This window comes from Macrosteles quadrilineatus, unplaced genomic scaffold (assembly GCF_028750875.1).
Source record: "Macrosteles quadrilineatus isolate MER2022 unplaced genomic scaffold, UCM_ALF_1.0 Scaffold_1__1_contigs__length_201487025, whole genome shotgun sequence".
NCBI classification, from domain to species: Eukaryota; Metazoa; Arthropoda; class Insecta; order Hemiptera; family Cicadellidae; genus Macrosteles; species Macrosteles quadrilineatus.
In genome coordinates, this window is record NW_026542594.1 from 108,435,874 (window position 1) to 108,456,961 (window position 21,088).

The 21,088-nt window shown below is 34.2% G+C and overlaps 1 protein-coding gene across 2 annotated transcripts in view; it reads left to right on the plus strand.

Annotated features, from left to right (window-relative positions):
* The window catches only part of LOC128982950 (uncharacterized), a 141,310-nt gene that overhangs the window by 10,462 nt on the left and 109,760 nt on the right, over positions 1-21,088 (plus strand). For both annotated transcript variants that reach the window (XM_054402063.1, XM_054402054.1), the window contains exon 2: positions 11,382-11,773. In XM_054402063.1, coding sequence (XP_054258038.1) covers positions 11,382-11,773 — 392 coding nt within the window. The remainder of the gene's footprint in view (positions 1-11,381; positions 11,774-21,088) is intronic.

Genomic DNA, 21,088 nt, shown 5'->3' on the forward strand with positions numbered 1-21,088 from the left:
GTATCTGCAATGCTAAAAGGCTATGGGAAGAGACTGTAGACTGTAGGTTAAAATAACTACGAAGCACGAATCGATACATATTTCGATACATGCAATCGTTTACAATATAGAAATTTACAACTGAGTTGACAACAGCTGATTTTTACTCCATAGAGGATACAAACTATTTTTACTTCCTAAAGAGTAAAAATGCTACTTTAGACCCGCAACGCATGCTTTAAAAACAACTGGTATTACTGTAGTATGACCAAAACAATATAATATAAACTCTTGATGACTCCGCTCAATTTTGTGGATGCCTCTGCAAACGCCACCTAGTAAATGTAATGTGACATTACCTTTATATGAACCAAATACCATTGATATTGGATACTAAGAATATTTAATCTCATTTAAGAGGAATAGAATGAAGCATTGACTTTAGAAAAGTATTGGATTAATATGCTAGCTCCGCTCAATATTGCAAGCAGACAACTGCATTGTACACCTAGTTAAACTGTACACTTGTTACGTAATGTCAGTAAAAGGTTCTTTAATACACACAACTAGACTGTCACAGCGCACAAGAAAAGCAAGAATAGGGGCCTAGGAACCGCTACCGAGCGACGAGCATGTTCGCGAGCATGCTCGTCCGTCTATTGACAACACCAAACATGCTCGCCCGTGTATGGGGCTTATGTATGTATAAGCCCAAACATACAAAACACCAAACTATCTTGTTACTAGGCAACAACTTACACTAATATTAATTTAAAACTAGTGTACCTATTGCTTGAATTTGAGCAATTGCGAAGTATTAGTCGTTGTTTTAAAACGAATATCAGTCATAATTTCCGATTACTTTATTGTACTTAAAAAGATCAAGAAAGAATGTAATTTTTGACATGTGATAACGTTATTGAAGAGACCTTACGTGAGAGTATCTTTGTTTTAGATTCAGGATGCACATTTCACATGACAAATGATTGTTCATTGTTAAGTTAACTAGAGTTTAGTAAAAGTGATGTAATGGTTGCAAAAAGCAAATCAATGAAATCTGTAGGTAAGGGAAAAATTTAGGGATCCGAGTTTATCCAAAAGAAGTTTTATATGTTCCTGATCTGTCAGATAATTTATTATCAGTAAACGCAATAACAGAAAATGGAGGAGAAGTCCTGTTTTCTAAGGAAAAGGTTGTGATAAGTAAAAACAATATTGATGTATGTGAGGGAAATAATTAAAAGTGGATGATCATAAATCTAAGAATAGTTCTATGCTAGCGTTTGGAAATCCATAAGAAAATCAAGAGGGGCAGTTATCCTCTTGACATAATCATAAGAAAATCCTCGGCTTCGCCTCGTACGTGAAAATAACTCTCACCTGCTCGGCTTTCCCTCGCACATGAAATTTGGTTTTCCTGTGTGAGGTTCCTGTGTGGTTTTTCTTGCCTCACACATGAAAAATGGGCACGCGTCGGAAAATGCCACTTTCGGTCCTAGTAAAGTAATGAAATATACTATTTCATGTGATAAGTGGAAGTTCTGTATGGACAATATATTATGTTCTAAACACTTTCCATTTCTTTTATCATTTAAAATTTAATTTGTAAAAATGTAAAAATTATGAGAGGGTGTCAAGAAATAATTTTTATATTTGGGCTATACGTAAACATATGGTTAAATCTTCTATACGCTACATAAAACTTTGTGAACAATAAGGCTTTTGTTTTTAAGATTTAACCCCACATATTATACACCAACATGTTTGTTTAGGTGTGTAGATTTGCAAACTGACCTTTCATTTTTGAAAAAGTCCCTTGGGCGCCTTAGTGGCTTTTAAAGTTCCTATGTTATCCTTATGAAGAACATATTTGTTTACATTATGATCATCTGGATAATTTAATTGCTGTTAATATTTTAGATGCAATTTAAGGAAAGGTGTGCTACAAACATTAAACTGACTTGGTTAAAATGAAACACAGTATTTATTTTATTCAATCTTTACTATTTTAATTTGATGGGTTGGTGTAAATATTACAATGGAAAAAAAATAAGAAAGCCTGGACAGTTTGATATGCCTACTAAAAAGAAAATTGAACTACTGTACTGATTTCTTGAGCAATCATTGAAAGAGCTGATTTGCAAACTATGGAAACGTAGGAAAGTCATAGAACACCACCAAGTAGAAGAAAATATAAATAATGTTTTTACGCCACACTACACTATTTTGACAAACTTCCCACGCAAGGATTTAGTCCAGAAAACAGCTGTTTGCCGTCAGCTTGATCAAATAGGGTTTCATTGCGCACTACTGTACTGTAATGAGTTTTACCGGACACCAATCAGCTGATTATACGGTATTTGGGTGGCAATAAGTAGTTATAAACAAAAACATAACCTCTCTTAGAGCATGGTGGAAGTAAATAAGGTGTGCTACTCAGCCGGACGAGTTTGAGACCGTTCTGCGCATCTCGACGTGACGTCACCTTGGGGGCAAACCGCTTCGCGCTCGTATATAGCTCAGCGTGACACTGCTCTAGTAACATCAACATTTTGAACTGTTAGAATTGAGGAAAAATTATGAAACTTGACATGGACATCAATTATAAGTGGACGATGCTTGTTGTGAAAAAATAGTTTGTAATTGTTAAAAACTTAAGCGTGAAATCACTCTTTATACTTGGCCTTTCTTAAAACTAAACATGTAAAAGTTAGTCGGCTACCAAATCACGTACTATTTGGTTAGAAGCATTTGACCAGCGCAGCGGAAAAGTTTTAGATAAAGATCTAAATTTATCTTTCCTTCAAACTATATACCGTTAGAGGCGTTATTTCCTGAGATATGCTAAATTATATGAGCGCGTGATCGGAGCGCGTGCTGCGAGTCGAGTCCGTTGCCAAGTATTAATCACACATTGCCATCCAACAAATAATGTAGTTTCATGAATATAGTATCATTGATATTTTTATTCCTGTATTTATATTTTTATGTGAAAAATTGTTGTTCTGTTGACTTCAGTGTGTTTTTCTCCGTTTGAATATGGGTTATTTCGTAATAGTTCACAGAGAATATGTGTATAATATTGTCTCCTCGGTGAATAGGGTTAACATTGTCAAATTGCATTTAAAGTATTGCTGCAAATCGTTGTTGATAAGTTTGAAACCAAAGTTTGCAAATAGTGGTTTAAATAATAAATGATCTTAAAACGCAAAGGAACGTATTTAACGTAGTACGGTATATAAAATAAAATGTACTCTGTTAAAAAATAAGTTGGTAATTAAACATTGTATTTATAATCAGGTTAAAATATAAAATTGTTTCACTCTAGCAATACCATGATAATAAAATGTGACATTTCAGTTTAATTCGACAGCTAGGATCCTATTTCACTGGGGTTGTTATCTATGTCGCAACTTTGGCTCGGGTGCGGGGGATGATCACGTGTTGTTTGTTTTGTTTTCGTTTCTGTGTTCACCGCAAGTTGCAGTAGATGGTAGATGTCAGTTTTCCATAGGGCACACATCTTTCTACAAAAATGCCCCATTGTGCAGTGTACGGTTGTTGTAATAGTTCGAAAAATAAGAAAACGCAACCAAACGTGCGATATTTTAGTTTTCCTCAACAAATCAACAAGAGGCTAAGACAATGCAATTTTGCTAGTGGCGAAAAAAGAAAATTTCTAAAGAAACTTAAAAAAGTTTAGAAAATCCAGAGATGATGAAATGTTTAATTTTTTAGATGTTTACTTTCAGGTCGTAAATATTTTTATAAGATTGCAAAATGTAATAAACTATGTTTTTGGTTAAGGAAATGTTATTCATTTCCAAACCTACAAATTTTATGGCAACTGTTATCAGAGTTAATTTGTATAAAAACGAAGATGTTGCAACGCATTTTAATGTAAAACTTATTATATCTGTCACATGTAATATTACATATTTCATTTAAAATGTAGAATACAAAGTATATCCTTATAACATATAGCTACAGTGTTTTGGATAATAAATGCATGGACTTATTATCCAATAAACGGTGGCATCGGCTGAGCGCGCGCTCCGTTGCCGCTCTATATAATTCTTCGTAGCTAAAAAAGTAATTCTTTTATCGAAATCCAACCGATACTACAGTTAAATTAGAACCTTTCCCTTAAACTTTCCCGCAGGTCTCATAAACCTGACCAAATAATACGTGATTTGGTAGCCGACTAACTTTTTTGTGTTAGTATGAAAAAGTTTGAAGTTTGATCGGTGGTTGAATGGTTTTTAATTCAAATAAATTAATAAAATTTAAATCATAAGCATCCTATGTTTATAGTCCAAGACTATGCAAAGTTTCAGGAATTTTTATCGGTTCTTACTATTAAAAATTACAATTTTATTAGAGCGGCGTCACTGCTCGATATGGTCGCGAGGCATGTTTGCCCCCAAGGTGACGTCACGATACCCCTCCCCCGCACCGCCTGCACCCGGCTACGATGCGCAGTAGCACACCTTATTTACTTCCACCATGTCTTAGAGGTTATGACTAGTGATTTTTAGTCCTTTAGTTGGTGGTAATATATAAGGATTTGTACAGATTTAGTAGTATGTTGTAAACTATCGTACATTACTCATCCAAAATGTGTTTACCGGACTCGTATGGTACCGGTAATCCCTTACTCGACTTCGTCTCGCACGGGAACAACCACACTCGTCCGGCAAACACTTATTATCAGGAGTAGTAACGTAATATACTATTTAGCGAATTTCCCATACAGGAAATAAGCTAATACTGTAGGTCTCATGGTAAGACCTGGACCCAGGACTGATTTACTTCCTCCCAAAAACACCATCCGTTCAAATTCATATACATAATTATATATGTGTCCGTTTGCACGATAACTCAAAAAAAATTTTCCAAAATTTGGTATAAACGGGTAAACCTACATTTATTCGAACGAGTTCGCGAACCAGCATGATCGGACCATGGGAACAGGGGTTTATGGAGGGTTTAATGGGGTAAAAATGGGTTTTTTTTCGATTTTTTACCCTAAAAACATAACATTTTGGAATTTCTATCCCAACCATTTTGTAGAGCTTAAAAAAATAAATAATTTAGTATATATTGAAGCATTGTTATTTGTTGTATGCCTAATGGTTACAGAGAAAATTCAAAAAAGTACAAATTTAATATTACCCTACCATGTTCTTATGGAGAAAATGAAAACTGTTGTAGTTTACTTGTTTATATGTTATATGTGTTATGTGTTGTTATGTTATCATATGTATGGATATCTGTATGGATATGTGATCAAATTTGGCAAATTTATTTATTTCATCCTATACTATTGAGGTTTGGTAAAAAAACACCCTTTACTTCCCCGTAGCAGCAAACCTAATCACTCGTTAAATCTAATGTTATTTAAATTGGGAATAAATATGTCTTATTTATGGAAATATTTCAGTAAATATGTAACAAGTTGAAATTCACTTAGTCTGCGGGTTTGCTGCGGCGGGGGTATTTTCTAATTCATAATCGTTATTATGGATACAACCTTTGACATACCACTTAATGCGACTATGAGTGGAAAACATTTGTAGAAAACTGTTATGCACATCGTGATTATTTCCATTGTCTAATCTTTAAAGTAATCGGAAATTATGACTGATATTCGTTTTAAAACAACGACTAATACTTCGCAATTGCTCAAATTCAAGCAATAGGTACACTAGTTTAGATTAATATTAGTGCCCTAGTAACAAGATAGTTTGGTGTTTTGTACATGTTTGGGCTTATACCCCCATACACGGGCGAGCATGTTCGCAAGCATGTTGGCGAACATGCTTGGCGTTTCCATCAGACGGACGAGCATGCTCGCGAACATGCTCGTCGCTCGGTAGCGGTTCCTAGGCCCCTATTCTTGCTTTTCTTGTGCGCTGTGACAGTAAAGTTGTGTGTTTTAAGTGTAAACAAGTGTACAGTTTAAAAAACAGTCCATTTAAAAGTCTCTGACTTACTATCAGATGGGCCCAATATATACAATGTTTTTTTATATAAATAGAAGAGCACAAACACAGGTTAATTCAACAAAGTACATTTTCCTACCACCCGACAAAGTTGGCTTCCATGTACTGTTTCTACTGTAGTACAGTAGAAACCTCTTTAATCCGAACCCCCGTAATCCGAACGTCCACTAATCCGAACACCTCATTGCTGTACTTTATATACAGTACAGTAGTTCTATATTGTATACTGTATTTAATGTACAGTACTGTTTATTTACTTTGTTTACTACTACATTAAATAAACACTGTATTTTACTTTATAAAGCAGTTTTTAACTATCCGTTACAATTATGATCCATTTCAGCCTTGTTTTAGCTATTGTTATGTAAAGACAACAATATGTTCTGAAATCCGAACTATTCAATAGTCCGAACTACCCCCGGTCCCAATTAGTTCGGATTAAAGAGGTTCTACTGTACAGAAAGCTGCTAATTGCTGCATATTTATGCTTTGTCGTACGGTTTATACTTTGGCGCACATCAGGATTCCAACGAAACAACACAAAACAGCGTGGTTCTATTATGCACATAATCCGTGTACGATTGGAAATAGGTTGGCAACACTTAAAGATAATAATACTATGAGCAGCTGATAGACAATTATAACTACGATTTAACGTGTTATTTCGTGTTTATAGTTTCGGTATTTCTGAACTTTCTGGACTTTTCTTTTAAACATTCTTAAAACATTCCTACGATCTTTATAAACAAGAAAATACCTTTAAAGCATTTTTTAAGGCGCCGAAACCACTTCAAATTAAATCATGAAGTACCGCCACAGCAAACCTGCAGACTAAGCGAATGTCCATTTGCCTGATTTGATTTTCAATTAAAACTATTCAAATAACATTAGATTCAATGAGTACCTAGATTTGCTGCCTACAGGGAGGGTAATAAAGTGTGTTTTTTAGTAAATTATTAATAGCTGAGTATAAAATAAATAGGTTTGCCAAGTTTGATCCAAATATATATTCATAAACAAGCAAACTACAACATTTCACTTATTCTCCATAAGAATAACATGGGAATTTTGAATTAAAATAAATAGGTTTGCCAAGTTTGATCCAAATATATATTCATAAACAAGCAAACTACAACAATTCACTTATTCTCCATAAGAATAACATGGGAATTTTGAATTTACAATTTTCTCTGTGACCAATAACCATACAAAAACACTTCAATATACTAAATTATTTGTTTTTTAAGCCCTTCAAAATGTTCTAGAGAAAATTGAGAAAATTTTATGTTTTGAGGATCAAGAACGATTTTTACCCAATAATTCCCCCATAAAACACCGTTTCCATGGTCCGATCACGCTGGTTCGCAAACTCATTCGAATAAATGTAGGTTTACACGTTTGTACCGAAAATTCATCGAAATAGGATCATTTTTGCTCGAGTTATTGTGCTAACGGACACACTCACATATATATTGTATAGATTATATATTGTAACCTGACATATCCAATGTATTCAAAAGAATATCTAATGGAAATAAAGATCTTATCTTATCTTATCTTATATATGAATTGGAACGGATGGTGGTTTTGGCTTCTAGGGACATCCAAATGAAATAGTAAATCGGCCCCTGGTCCAAGTCTTACCATGATTACTACGGTTATAGCTTAAAAATTCCATATATGGGAAATTCGCTAAAATGAACAAAACAAATAAATATTAACAGTTTACAAATAGTTGAATTTTGAGAACATAAAATTGAGTACAGACCAAAGGAAAAATTTAATCAGCCTAAAAGAAAATTAAAATTAAGATGAATCACTTAAGCAGAATTCCCATAAAGTTACCAGAAAACGAGATATAAGGTAAAATATCCACCATATGAAAAGCATGGGGACTGAAAAATGTCTGCATTCTAATCAGCTGTTGCTTATTTATTTGTAATGTTTACATTTATTCCAAAAGTCAATGTTGTTAAATTATGTTTCAAAATGAAATGTATTCGTTTAATTTTTTGGTTTTCCGTTTTTATAATGAGTGAAGTAACTAGGCAGGGTAGGGGAAGACCTGCAAGAGGTGGAAGAGTATCCAGGAATATTTTTTGTTTCCCGTTTTTATAATGAGTGAAGTAACTAGACAGGGTAGGGGAAGACCTGCAAGACGTGGAAGAGTATCCAGGAATTCAACTAACACAAGAAATGCTGAAAGAGAACGTCATGTAAGGTCTAAATATGAAAGAAATCCACAAGCTGGTTTACAACATGCCTTCAGAAGGATGCTGGAAAATTGTTTCTCACAATATAGGTCCTCTTAACAGCACTTGCATGCATTGTGGCGCATTTCACTTCACAGAGGAGGCCACAAATGGACATTTCGACGCATGTTGCCACAATGGACTCATTAAAACGCCACAACCACAATTAAATTACCTACAAACTAAAATAATGTTTTTACATGATTCTAAATTCATAAAAAACACAAGGAAATACAACAGTGCAATGGCTTTTGCGTCGCTTTCCGCTACACAAAAAGAGATTCCGGGAAATGGGCCTTATTGTTTTAAAATTCAGTGACAAATTCATAGATATATTTCTGACTTACTACTGCAAAATGGGGGTTACCTTCATATGGACAATTGTGTCTAAATTAGGGGCTATGGCTCCTACAGGCCACTAGTATATATATATATATATATATATATATATAATATAATATAAAACAAATATATATGGCCTATATAAATATATATATATATATAATATAATATAAAAAAATATATATGGCCTATATAAATATATATATATATTAAAAAATGAAATAAATAATTAAACATTTAGTACCCTTTTTTTAAGTTATTAATTTATTGAATAAACTTACATGTTTCGGCTCTTAGGCCATGATCACAGTTATGAACAAATAGTAAATAAATAGAAATGTAAATAATAAATAAGTAAATTATCATATGATTTTGGAATTTTGTCTAGTATATAGGTTGGCTTAAGTGTTGTTTTCTTTTGATTTATTATATAAGATTTTTTCATACAGGGTGACTGCCGGGAACCGGACGAATTTGCAACAGCTGTTACATTGTTGCTACACGTGCTAGGGAGATTGAGGTTATGTCATTGTTTTGAGTGAGCTTTAACATTTTAGTCACAATGAATCAGTGGTCAGTTCAGCATCGTGTTTTTGCATATGACACATTTATTAAAAATGGCGAATCCGTTATAAAAAAAAGCGTATCTTCCGACGCCACTTTAATATTGCGCGAAATGACACGGTTCCAAGCCGGAATACATTGCTAAGATGGGTGCACAAGTTCAAAACAACAGGAACAGTATCAAAGAAAAAGCCACCCCGTCCAGCAAGAACAGTGAGAACACCAGACAACATCGCCACAGTGAGAACTGCTTTGATGAGGAGCCCGGGTCGCTCTGCACGAAGACACGCACAAGAGCTACGCATGAAGCGCGATTCTGTCAGAATAATTTTAAAATCTGATTTGAAAATTCATCCCTACAAAATACAGATGGTACAGCAACTGAAAGAGAGGTACTATGGACAAAGAGAATATTTCGCAGTACGTATGCAGGTGTTGTTTACTGATAATCCTGATGTAATGATGTTAATGAGCGACGAAGCTCACTTCCACTTAAACGGTTCAGTGAACAAACAAAACTTTCGATATTGGGCTCCTGAAAATCCATGTAACTTTCATGAAAAACCACTTCACTCTCCAAAAGTAACGGTTTGGTGTGCTGTAGGCCACTTTGGGATAATTGGTCCGTATTTTTTTGAGGAAAATGGAGTCACAGTGACAGTGAATTCTGCACGCTATATTCACATGTTGGAAACATATCTCAAGCCACAACTTCGGAGTCGAGGAATAAACGTGAAAAATGTTTACTTCCAACAAGATGGGGCCACAGCGCATACTGCCGCTGCATCGATGCGAGTTGTGAAGATGTTCCCTGGCAAGTTGATTTCACGTTTTGGTGACGTGCCGTGGCCGCCGAGGTCACCAGATTTGTTGCCCTGTGACTATTTCTTATGGGGGTATTTGAAAGCTCGTGTCCATGTTAACAAACCACGAACATTATTGCAGCTAAAAGATGCAATCACCGAAGAGGTGAATTTGATTGGACAAGACATGTTGATGAGAGTGCGTAATGATTTTCTCCAGAGGTCAAAATCATAACCTCTGGTACGTTTTGGTAACGGCCATCCCATGCATGATATCATCTTTAAGAAATAACCCAAACTATGATAAAAGGTTCCATAAAACATATGTTTTTTGAATTGGTATGATTTCACCAATATATATTCAACAATTAAATTATTTTACTATATAAAATAAGGTTGTACTATTCATTTAAAAAACGTCCGGTTCCCGGCAGTCTTATATTATGTTTTCTTTTTGAATTTGCATTGTATTAAGTATGTTTTCAGGATCTTTTTTATGGTTTCTATATATGTGGAATTCTTCTTTAATGAATAATTTGGCTTTGTTTGGTTCAAATTCAATTATTGATAAATTATTTTCTATATTTTGATATTTATGATTAGTTTTTATTAGGTGTTCTGCGTAGTTTGATTTCATACTTGTTGAATTTTTAGATTTAAATGCCTGTATATGTTCTTGGAATCTACATTTGAAGCTTCTTCTAGTTTGGCCAATATAATACTTGTTACAGTCTGTACAGGAAATTTTGTAAATACCGCTTTTGTTAAATTTTGATGATTCTTCAGTTATTTGTTGATGTTTGGACACTTTTGAATTTATAATCTTAAAGACGTTGTTTTTTGTTCTATATGTTGCTTTGTAATTTGTTTTAGGTAAGGTTTTCCTCATTGCTTTATTTAATTTAGAGTTATGAGGGAGACATATGTATTCTATTTCAATTTCTCATCTTTTTTTCTTTTGTTTCTTGATTTTGTTTTTTATCATATTATCAATAAGATTGTACTTATATCCATTTTCGGCTGCAATATATATATATATATTTATTTGAACGGATGGTGTTTTTGGCCTCTAGGGACCTCAAAACAAAAAAGTAAACCGATCCCGGGTCCAGGTCTTACCATGAGTAGGCCTACTATGGTAATAGCTTATTCCATATATGGTAAATTCGCTAAAAACAATTGGTTGTTTATCTGTCAGCTTTAACACATTTCAAATTCATTTATTTTATTAAACTTTTAATAGAATAACATATCTGGGTTTTATGCTTGTTAAGGTAAATAAGTAAATAATAATTAACTGTCAGTAGGCTACTGGCAGAGTACATTACTGTACTACTGGCAAGGAGAGTAAAAAAATTAAAATAATGATATCATTATTTGGGTCATTAAGCTGTACACTGTAAAATATATCTATTATCCAGTGCTTTTGTTTTTAGGAATATTCCGTGGAGAAAGAAGCAATGATCCAGAGAGTCATTATCATCAACGATTTAATGAATTAGTTTCAAAGAACCACAACAGAAGTGTTGCTCCTTCAACCATAGGAAGCCTGTGTGAATCATCCATCAGTGGAAAGTATTTTGACAGCAATCAAGGGCAAATTAACAATGGAACCCTTAGTACAAATCAGTTTTATAAAAATAACTCAAACCAAAACCGAGAAAACTGTTTAAGCCAACCTCTGATTGAGAGTTCCTCCACATATACTGGTGTATCCGATGCATCACTGTTTAAAAAACCTCTGCTTCCCAAAAGGTTTAATTGTAGTCCACGTGTCAAGAGGAGATTAGATATTTTTACAGATGCTCTTTGTTCGATCGAGGATAAGGTAATTAATACAATTGGTTTGGTGTGAATACATATGGCTGGCAGAAAATTAGTCATAAGAAATTAAATGATTGGTAAAGTGTATTGCTGTCAGAGTATTATGTTAGGAGCTACAAATAATCTGCAGTCGAGTAAATCCGTACGACAACTCTAAAAAATTGCTATATAGGCTATTGTTTTATTGGTTATTTTGACTGAGAATTATGTGCATTTACCAGGAAAAAAATCTAAAGAAATTGGAGTCTTGGAAGTCCAAAATTCAAGATGGCGTCCAAGATTTTAATAAAATACTTGCATACTGTTCTTTCTAACCAATTTTTTTAAAAATTAATGTGCAATTTCTGCCTGGAACAATCATTAATGGGTCTTAAAATAAAGAATGCAAGCTAAAATTCAACATACATATTTGATTTACTTAAATAAATAAATATCATATTTATGACGGCAACATTAACCTAACTTACATTACTTTTTTGTATTAAAATAAAGGCCTTACTTTCTACTTCATAATCACACTTCCTACTGGTTAATAGTAGATCAATAATCATTCTCATCAAGTTCTATGATGTTATGATCACTTTGCGAATTGTCTCATTGTTCCCCAAGCTGGCAAAGTCCACAAGCTGTAGTACAAGATAACCCATCCTTTTTGCAGGAGCGTTGACAATTCTTGCAGCCAGTATAGCAGTTGCAATGAACAATTCTTAAAGGACTCTGGAGTGACACTTTGGGTCATCATGATTGAAGTAAAACATCCCTTTGAAATCTACCAATCCCATCTTAAGGATCCTCAACATTTTCCTTTCCCATCCATACAAGAATTTTACAATAGGTTCAGCGGCAATGCATCTTTGCAGCAGATTCAGTAGGGGGGGGGGGGAGTATGTTAGGTTTCACAAATGACGTGGCATTCACTACTTTTTTCTCAAGTGAATTGAATCTTAATTTTCTCAGTGAGTCATCAGATGTTCCCCCATACAAAATGGAAATTGCTTTAGCACCAAGATTATCAATGATTTCTTCGGTCTGATTTGGGGGTCACAAAGGCTTCTTGACTTGAGCATTCTTGTAACATATGGTCTCCTTTGACAAATTTCTTAAATATTCTCTTTTATCCAATGCCATGCAACCGAGAGCATATCACACCCTTTTATGGCATGTATGAACAGTAGCTGGGACACAACTCATCTCCTCTTAGTCAAACTGTCATAATCTTAATTTTCCCATTACTCTATTTCTGTCGGATCTGTAGTACAATGATTTGCTGTAGAGCTTGGCATGGTGTGTAAGTAGGACAAGTAGATCTGTATCTTCTCCTATCACTGTTGTTTCTATTTCCAATTTTGTTACTGCAGATAAAACAACGGTTACATCAGCATCTTTTGGAGCATTAATAACTGCACATCCTCTTTTTTAACTGTAGGCTCACCAGATCATTCAATCCCTGTTTGTTTTCCTTTACTGATAAGTGATAAGAAAACTTCTTTTCATCCAGAAAAGAAAACTCTGTTTCGGGAGAACAACTGACAAATGGATGCAAGTTTTTTCCTCTTCTCAAGATTGTACAATCTTTAATGTTCGACTCATCTGGATAGTTATCTAACACCACAGCGGTTCCTACACCATAGACACAATTCACAAAATTTACGTATGATGATGCTATTTCCGCAAAGGTTTGACCAACCAAACCTTGGGGGGTTTATCCACGGTATCTGGTGAATCAAAGATCCTCCATCAAGGGTATAGTGTTCTGTTGTTGGAGATATATTATCTTGGACTTCATTCGGTGCATACTCACATATTGCCTGTGCTAGCTGGGGTGTATCAGCCTGTCTTAATGTATCTTTGCACTCAAAGGGAGCCGGAGGGAAACTGCTTAATTCATAGCTCAATACTTCTCATATTACTTGAATGAACACAGAATTCGCTTATGGCAAATATGTGTTTGTGTGTGTGTGTCTGTATTCACCGAATAGTGGTATCCTTCACAGGCACACAGCCGTACTGTGGCACCTTGAAAAATTGTGGCACCTTTTTCAAGGTGCCACAGCTAATTCAATCATTTTTGGGGGTTTTCAGCATTATTACGTCGTTTAAACATCACATGCCACAATTGAGTATTTTTCATCTCGTCGATGTGTGTTTAAGTAGCGCAGGCACACGCCGAATTGTGGAACCTGAAACCATGCCAGCAGCTAGCGCGCCTCGCGTCGTCCACCGGAACTACAACTTCCTTAATGCTGCGTTGCCATTGTTGCCAATTCTCGCGCCAGCCTACACTCTAGTTTTTAATAGTGGCACCATGCCGCAATTCAGTATACATCGACAGTGTGTGGACAGGATGCCACTTAATGAGTTGTAGCGCTTGAGCAGTGTGTAGAACAGTGCAACAAGCAACTAATAAACTAATAATACAGTACTGCCACGTACTATAAAACAATTTAAGTCCATAAATAATATACTTTTGCTCCCGAGTGGTGAACGATGTTTTACATTACAAATAATTTGTGTAGTAAATAATTATTTAAATTGTTTTTATGCCATCATTTAAAATTTATATTTTTATTTACAAACATAAATTGGTATCGTAGTTACTTTGTATCAATTAATTGCATTTTTACATTGAAACAATAACAATGTTTTAGGTTAGAACACTATATAAATTGCCCTATGCTATGCTGCAATTTTTTATCTTACAAACTATTTTGTGCTGATACTTCTATTTTATTAACATTCTAGCGATGTTGACAAAATATTTTACAATTACATTTCTGAATCACACAGTAAAGGTAGATTTTGATGCATCATTGCTGAAAGTTATGTTATGCTTCTCACTCTCAGAGTATTCCAAAGACATCTAATGTTCAATCCACGTTCAAATGTTATATGAGGTAAACGTATAACCGAATCAATAAAAGGACTTCAATTAAAATACATATTTATTATTATCAACATGCATACTAGTTCAGATTATATATCATCTCACAATCATATTTGCAAAACCTACTGTGGTGTTTTAACCAGTCCCCACTAACAAAAGCATAATACCCCCGCCGCAGCAGACCTGCATACTAAGCAAATTTCTATTTGCCTGATTGGATTTACACTAAAACTAGTGGCTTATAGGGGCAATAGCCCCTATATACAGGGTGTCCGGTCATAAGTGGGCCATTCTTCAGAAAAGGACAGATTTCAATTTTTTATTTTTTTTATTTTTTATTTTTTTTTAGATATTTTAATGTATGACCCTTTTTAATATTTACCAATTGCAATGGTCACACTAAATAATGCTACTACTATTGGTGGGGAGGGGGCGCCACACCATGTATGCTCCGGGCGCCGCCAACCCTAGGGACGGCCCTGATTACATACATATTAAACATTGGGGAGCATAGCATAGGGCAATTTATATAGTGTTCTAACCTAAAACATTGTTATTGTTTCAATGTAAAAATGCAATTAATTGATACAAAGTAACTACGATACCAATTTATGTTTGTAAATAAAAATATAAATTTTAAAGTAAACAAAGCAGACATGACCTAGATTCCCATGTTATTTAAATGTAAATTATTTTATTCCGTAACAGCCGTTTGTTGCATAATTAAGAAAAATTAATAATTTTCCCCAAAATTTCATGCCCAGACCATTAAAATGAGACCTCTCCCAGCTCTCTACAGCCTCACGTTCACTCACAATTTCATTGTAAAATTTTGGGCTTACGGAATCTTCTATATATATAAAAGGCAAAGCCCTCACTGACTCACTGACTGACTGACTGACTGACTGACTCACTCACTCATCACTAATTCTCCCACTTCCCATTTAGCTAGAAGGCTGAAATTCGGTACACTGATTCTTTAGGCATTAAATAGGAAAACTAAGTTGTTTTTATTCTGGTCGGACCCTCGGGCTCCGCCCCAGTGGCTCTGGAGTTTCCCATGTTAACGTTAACCTTATGAGTACTCATATTTAAATTGAATTAATGAATCTTAACAGCTGTTTCAATTAAACATGTTGGTACTGTTCTGATGTTTTGTTCAATAGCATTAAAGTTACAAGGATTACCAACAGGGTGCAGCACTATTTTTTTTTTAAATTCATGACAACAGCTAAATTGCAACCAAAAGGTGAGTGAGCGTAGCGAAGGAGCTTCAACCAGAACGTGATTGAGCGAACAAGCTCACTTAACTTATGAAGTTAAACGGGGCGAAGCCCGCGGGTACAGCTAGTTAGATATATAGATGTCTACTTACAAATATAACATTTATTTCCTATTTAAATAGAATTAGTTTAACAAGTACTTAGGTTTGCTGCATCATGGAGGGTAAAACTGTTTTTATTTTGTAAAATGTTAATAGTTAGTAAGAAATGAAAACATTTTCCAAATTTCATCAAAATATGTTCATAAACAAGCAAACAACAACAGTTTACTTGTTCTCCATAAGAATAACATGGGAATTTTAAATTTACATTTTTTTGGAATTTTCTCCGTAACCATTAGGCGCATAATAATGCTTTGATATACTAAATTATTTGTTTTTTCAAGCTCTACAAAATGTTTTGGAAAGAAATTGCTAAATTTTATGATTTTTGGGTCAAAAATGGGAAAAAACCTATTTTTACCCCATAAAACCCCCCGTAAACCCCTGTTCCCATAGTCCGATCATGCTGGTTCGCGAACTCGTTCGAATAAATGTAGGTTTACACGTTCATACCAAATTTCATCAAAATCGGATCATTTTTGCTCGAGTTATCGTGACAACAGACACATATATCTATCTATATAAATTAAATTAGAGTTTTGTCTGTACATTGCTCAGAATCATAAATTTTTAGGTTATTTTTACGTTTTATACATTAAAGAAGCCGAAACAAGTCTCATCTAAATTCCTGGCAGTCTGTCTGTCTGTAACACTCAAGATGGCATTTTACGCTATCTTCTCCAGGTAAACGAGAGTACCTATCAAGATCCAAGCAAATTTAATGTATTCACTGGATTGGCGAGAGTGTCTTTAGCCATTAAAATATGGCCCCACTACTTTGTAAATAAAATTACGGACGTTCAAAAATGCAGTTTTGTGCGATTTTTGCCAAGTTTTCGTACAATTTGTATCACATAATCATCTATGAAATAACGAACAGCTGTTTGGATCAAGATTATTTTTTCTAGCTGTCACTGATATGTTTACAAATGTTGTTTACAAATACCGCAACCATTTCCGATCACGTTTTGAAGGCAAATCCCAACCAAGTAAGATTAAAAATGTTTTTCTTACATAACGGATTTAATTAGTCGCAAGTGGAATAATATAGTGTAACCGTAAATGAAATTAAATAACTAGGCATAATTCAGGTCAGGAACCAGAGATTCTTTGTGTATAAAATTGTTCTTGAGTTTTGATAACCAGAAAGAAGGCCTTGAATCAGTGTTGTATAGGGCTGGGAAACAAAAATGTATTAATGATCATCGCCAATAGCTTTCAAACAAGGTTTCCACTCATTGACGGCGCTTCCATGGCGGTTGTGTAAAGTGTAAAGTAAAAAATCACAACTGCAGTGGGTGATTGTAACAGGGGTTTACGGATGATGCTAAACTCGCTTTTCCTATGTGTCACTTTCTGTTCCTACCATTGACTATATATATATAGTCAATAGTTCCTACTCACCGTGTGATGCAATCGCTGGACCATACAGCCAATAAGCCCATAGCCTATCTCTTGGGTACTTACGCCTACTCAATTATTCATATTATGAATAATTGGGTATCATGATGGATAGCCTCTGGATCATTAAAATTAGCAGAATATGGTTTATGTTACCTTGCCTAGAATGATCCTATGTAGTTGTCAAACACGAAAGCTGTTTCGTGCTACAATGAGCACATCTTCTTGTGTTTGAGAAAATTTTGTACCCAATCTTCTTTTTTGGCTATGAGTGGGAAACATTTGTAGAAAACTCTAAAAAACAATATCAGCTTTTGAAAAAAAGATAAGATATTTACAAACAATTTTGATTATATCATTGATAACTGTCGTGTACATCGTGAGTATTTCCATAACGTTTGAGTCGACTTTTATAAATTCATCGGAAATTATGTCCGTTATTCGTTTTAAAATAACGTCTGTAATGCTTCGCAATTGCTCGAATTCGAGCAACAGGTACACTAGTTGATATGAAACGTAGTCTATGTCATATTATTACACGTAAGTTGGACGATTCAACGACGAACCTTCAATTTTAAATATATGAATTAGTTATGAAAGTTACGATGGTTGATGACTGTATTAATTAATGGTTTTCGTTTATTACATTACGATAAATTTTTTTTCCGTGTTTGAGAACTTGCGTGTATTTTAGCTTAATTTTGTAGAGGTTAAACTGTTTAGTACCAATTAAACTGAACGTTCAATGTTTTTCATAATATTTTCGTATAATACTTATGGCATTTATTTTTAAGATTGAAATCATAAACATTTAATTGGCCGTTGTACAGTTAAATAAAAAAATGTCGCCATTACCATGTAGTTTGATGAAAAATTTTATTTAACACTTATGACCGGACACCCTGTATATATTCTAGTAATTATTTTGTGGAAATTATTAGTCTTATGGGTTACCCTACCTTGATTATCGTTTAACATTTTTGTATATTATAATATGTATATCATATACTTACTACATACCTGCATAACTCACATTTCGATGCATTTTGATGTCTGCTCTGTTAAAAATAAAAATTCCAAAGGACTGTTCATGCGTGGTGTTTATAATATAAACTGTCATTATACAACTAAGGAACATTTTCAATAATAATCTTCATAACTATTAATTAAATGTATATAAATTTCTTTGAATACAGACAAATTCGTTTTGATGAAACACATAGAGATATTTTTTTTTTCAAATAAATGCCAATTTTTGTGAAAATTTAATCCCTCAAACGGCATATTAGGATCTGTTGATATTAGTAATTACTACTAACTTTACACTTTTTTCAGACATACCTAACACAACCAATCGTATTCCATTAACTAATCCAGACCCTAGGTTCATATTTCTTATGAGCATCACTATATTAAACCAACTTTTGAAACTAATTTGTGTGGTGGCATTCAAGATGGTGTAATTGAATTTATATAGTCAATTGGTATGTTCAAACTCTCTGTAGGGTTAGTATACATATTACAGTAGGCGGTGGGGCACACGGAAGATTTCTCAGGTGCCGTTTGACATCACTAACTGCTGACATCACTAACTGCTGACATCACTAACTGCTGACATCACTAACTGCTGCGTCTGAAGAAACAGACAATTTTATAATTTTTCTATTATTAAATTAGAATATAGTATCCTAACATTTATTTAAACACTAAACTAACCTACTTTACAAAAAACACTTTGACCGTTGATTTTGAGTCGTGACATTCGTCGGTGGAAAGTAGTCACGGCTCAAAATTTATAAAGTCATCCTAAGACTTAATGGTCACCCTGTATATAATGTATACTATATTGTTAATATATAATTATTAAATAAATAATTCTTTAATTAAGGTTACTGTGTTAAGAGAGTTTATTGAAAAACTGATATTTTACTGGGCACATCAAGACATATCATTCAAGTTTGGGGGTGCAGCTTATGATTCTCTCAAAAGTTCATTGCCCTTATTAGCCTAATAATATAGTATTTAATATTCCAAAAACATTATGACAAGTGGGTGTTACCGAAAATATATTTTTTCTTGCAGCAACGAGTTTCTAAAATTAAAATTTATATTTATGAATCATCAAAAGTTATGGATTCCCTAATTTCAATATTTTGTAGAACTTTTAATTTCATTTTGTAATTTATTTTTGTATAATCATGTCTGTGCCTGTGTCATAATTAACACCCTTTGTACCATGGTAGCCATAATAAGGCTGTTATAATAACGATCACAAAAATAACAAATGAAAATCCATGAATATTAACACGTTGACTGCTAACGCCGACTATAGTCGGCGTCGCTAGCACTTCAATGTGGCGCGCGCCGACAAAAGTCGGCACCAGACCAACAGAAATATATTGAGTCAGTGTGAGCTTAGCCTCAGACGGAGCCGTTATAATCGTTGCCAGCCTGCCAGCTTAGAATGCGAGCTTTACTTAGGTGTAGGTTGGTACTAAAATTTCCCGTCAAATCCTGTCTGGCAATGCTTTTGTCCCGGTTTCGGGGATTTTTCTCTTCAACCCACATTACAAAGACACTGGATACGGACAGGGGCGTCGCCTTGGGGGGGGGGGGGGGGGGTAGGGGGGGAGCCTCCCCCCCTAGAATCTGGGAAAGAGAAAAGTTGGGAATTTCCTTGCCACGAGTTGGGACAGTTGGGAAGTCAGATACAAGAAAAATATATTTTTAAACTAAACAAAATTTAAATATTTGCGAAAATCCATCAAAGATAAAAATTTCTTTGACTTGGACAAATAAAATTGACGCTTCTTTGATTTCATTTAACTTTGATTAAACAAGGCTAAACCATGGCTAAACACGCCTTATTTTAAGAAATCAATAATCAATTAGCGGTATAGCTTTTTGGAATTTCGTTTACGAGAAATTTTGTTCCTTATTGGACGTATGTGGGCTACCTTGATCCTGTCCTGTGTTGATGATTCTGAATGATTCGTCTGCGAGACTGCGAGTTTGAATTTTGAAAGTGCAAGCAATGTAGCTCTTCTGTTCAATTATGTTGTTTGTTAGTGTTTACAAGAAATTCAAAAATATTTTTCCCGTCAGTCACATGAAATATATTTTATACCTTTTTTTGTGGTATTTGGAACAGGCTAACTGACCGGAGTACTTGCTAATAAGTAGATTAAAATAACAGATAGGTTTTGTGTTTTCGGTATTACCTCTAAAACTCTTATTTTTAATAACCTAAATGAAATATGTATTCTCTGAATATTTAAAAAAAATCTACACAAGTTATTTATCATTCCTAATTAAGGATTTACAAATGAATCAACTAATCACTCTGAAACAGATCTACGTGGACAAAACATAACCTAAAATTTGATGTTTGACTTTCACTCTAAGTTTGATTTCTAGTTCTAGTTTCATGAAAATGAAGGTAAACATTTTTATCGTATGTATAAGTTTATTATCAACCAAGTTGAACGTTTTTATTTTATACGAGTCTTATTTTAGGTTTATTCTTTTCTATACACTAGAATAATATTATTCACAACACTGATATTAACATTTCATCATTACAAACTTGTTTAGGCCTACGTAGCTTGTTTAACTAGTTGTAAGTTTTATGAAAGTTAAAATGTTGATCT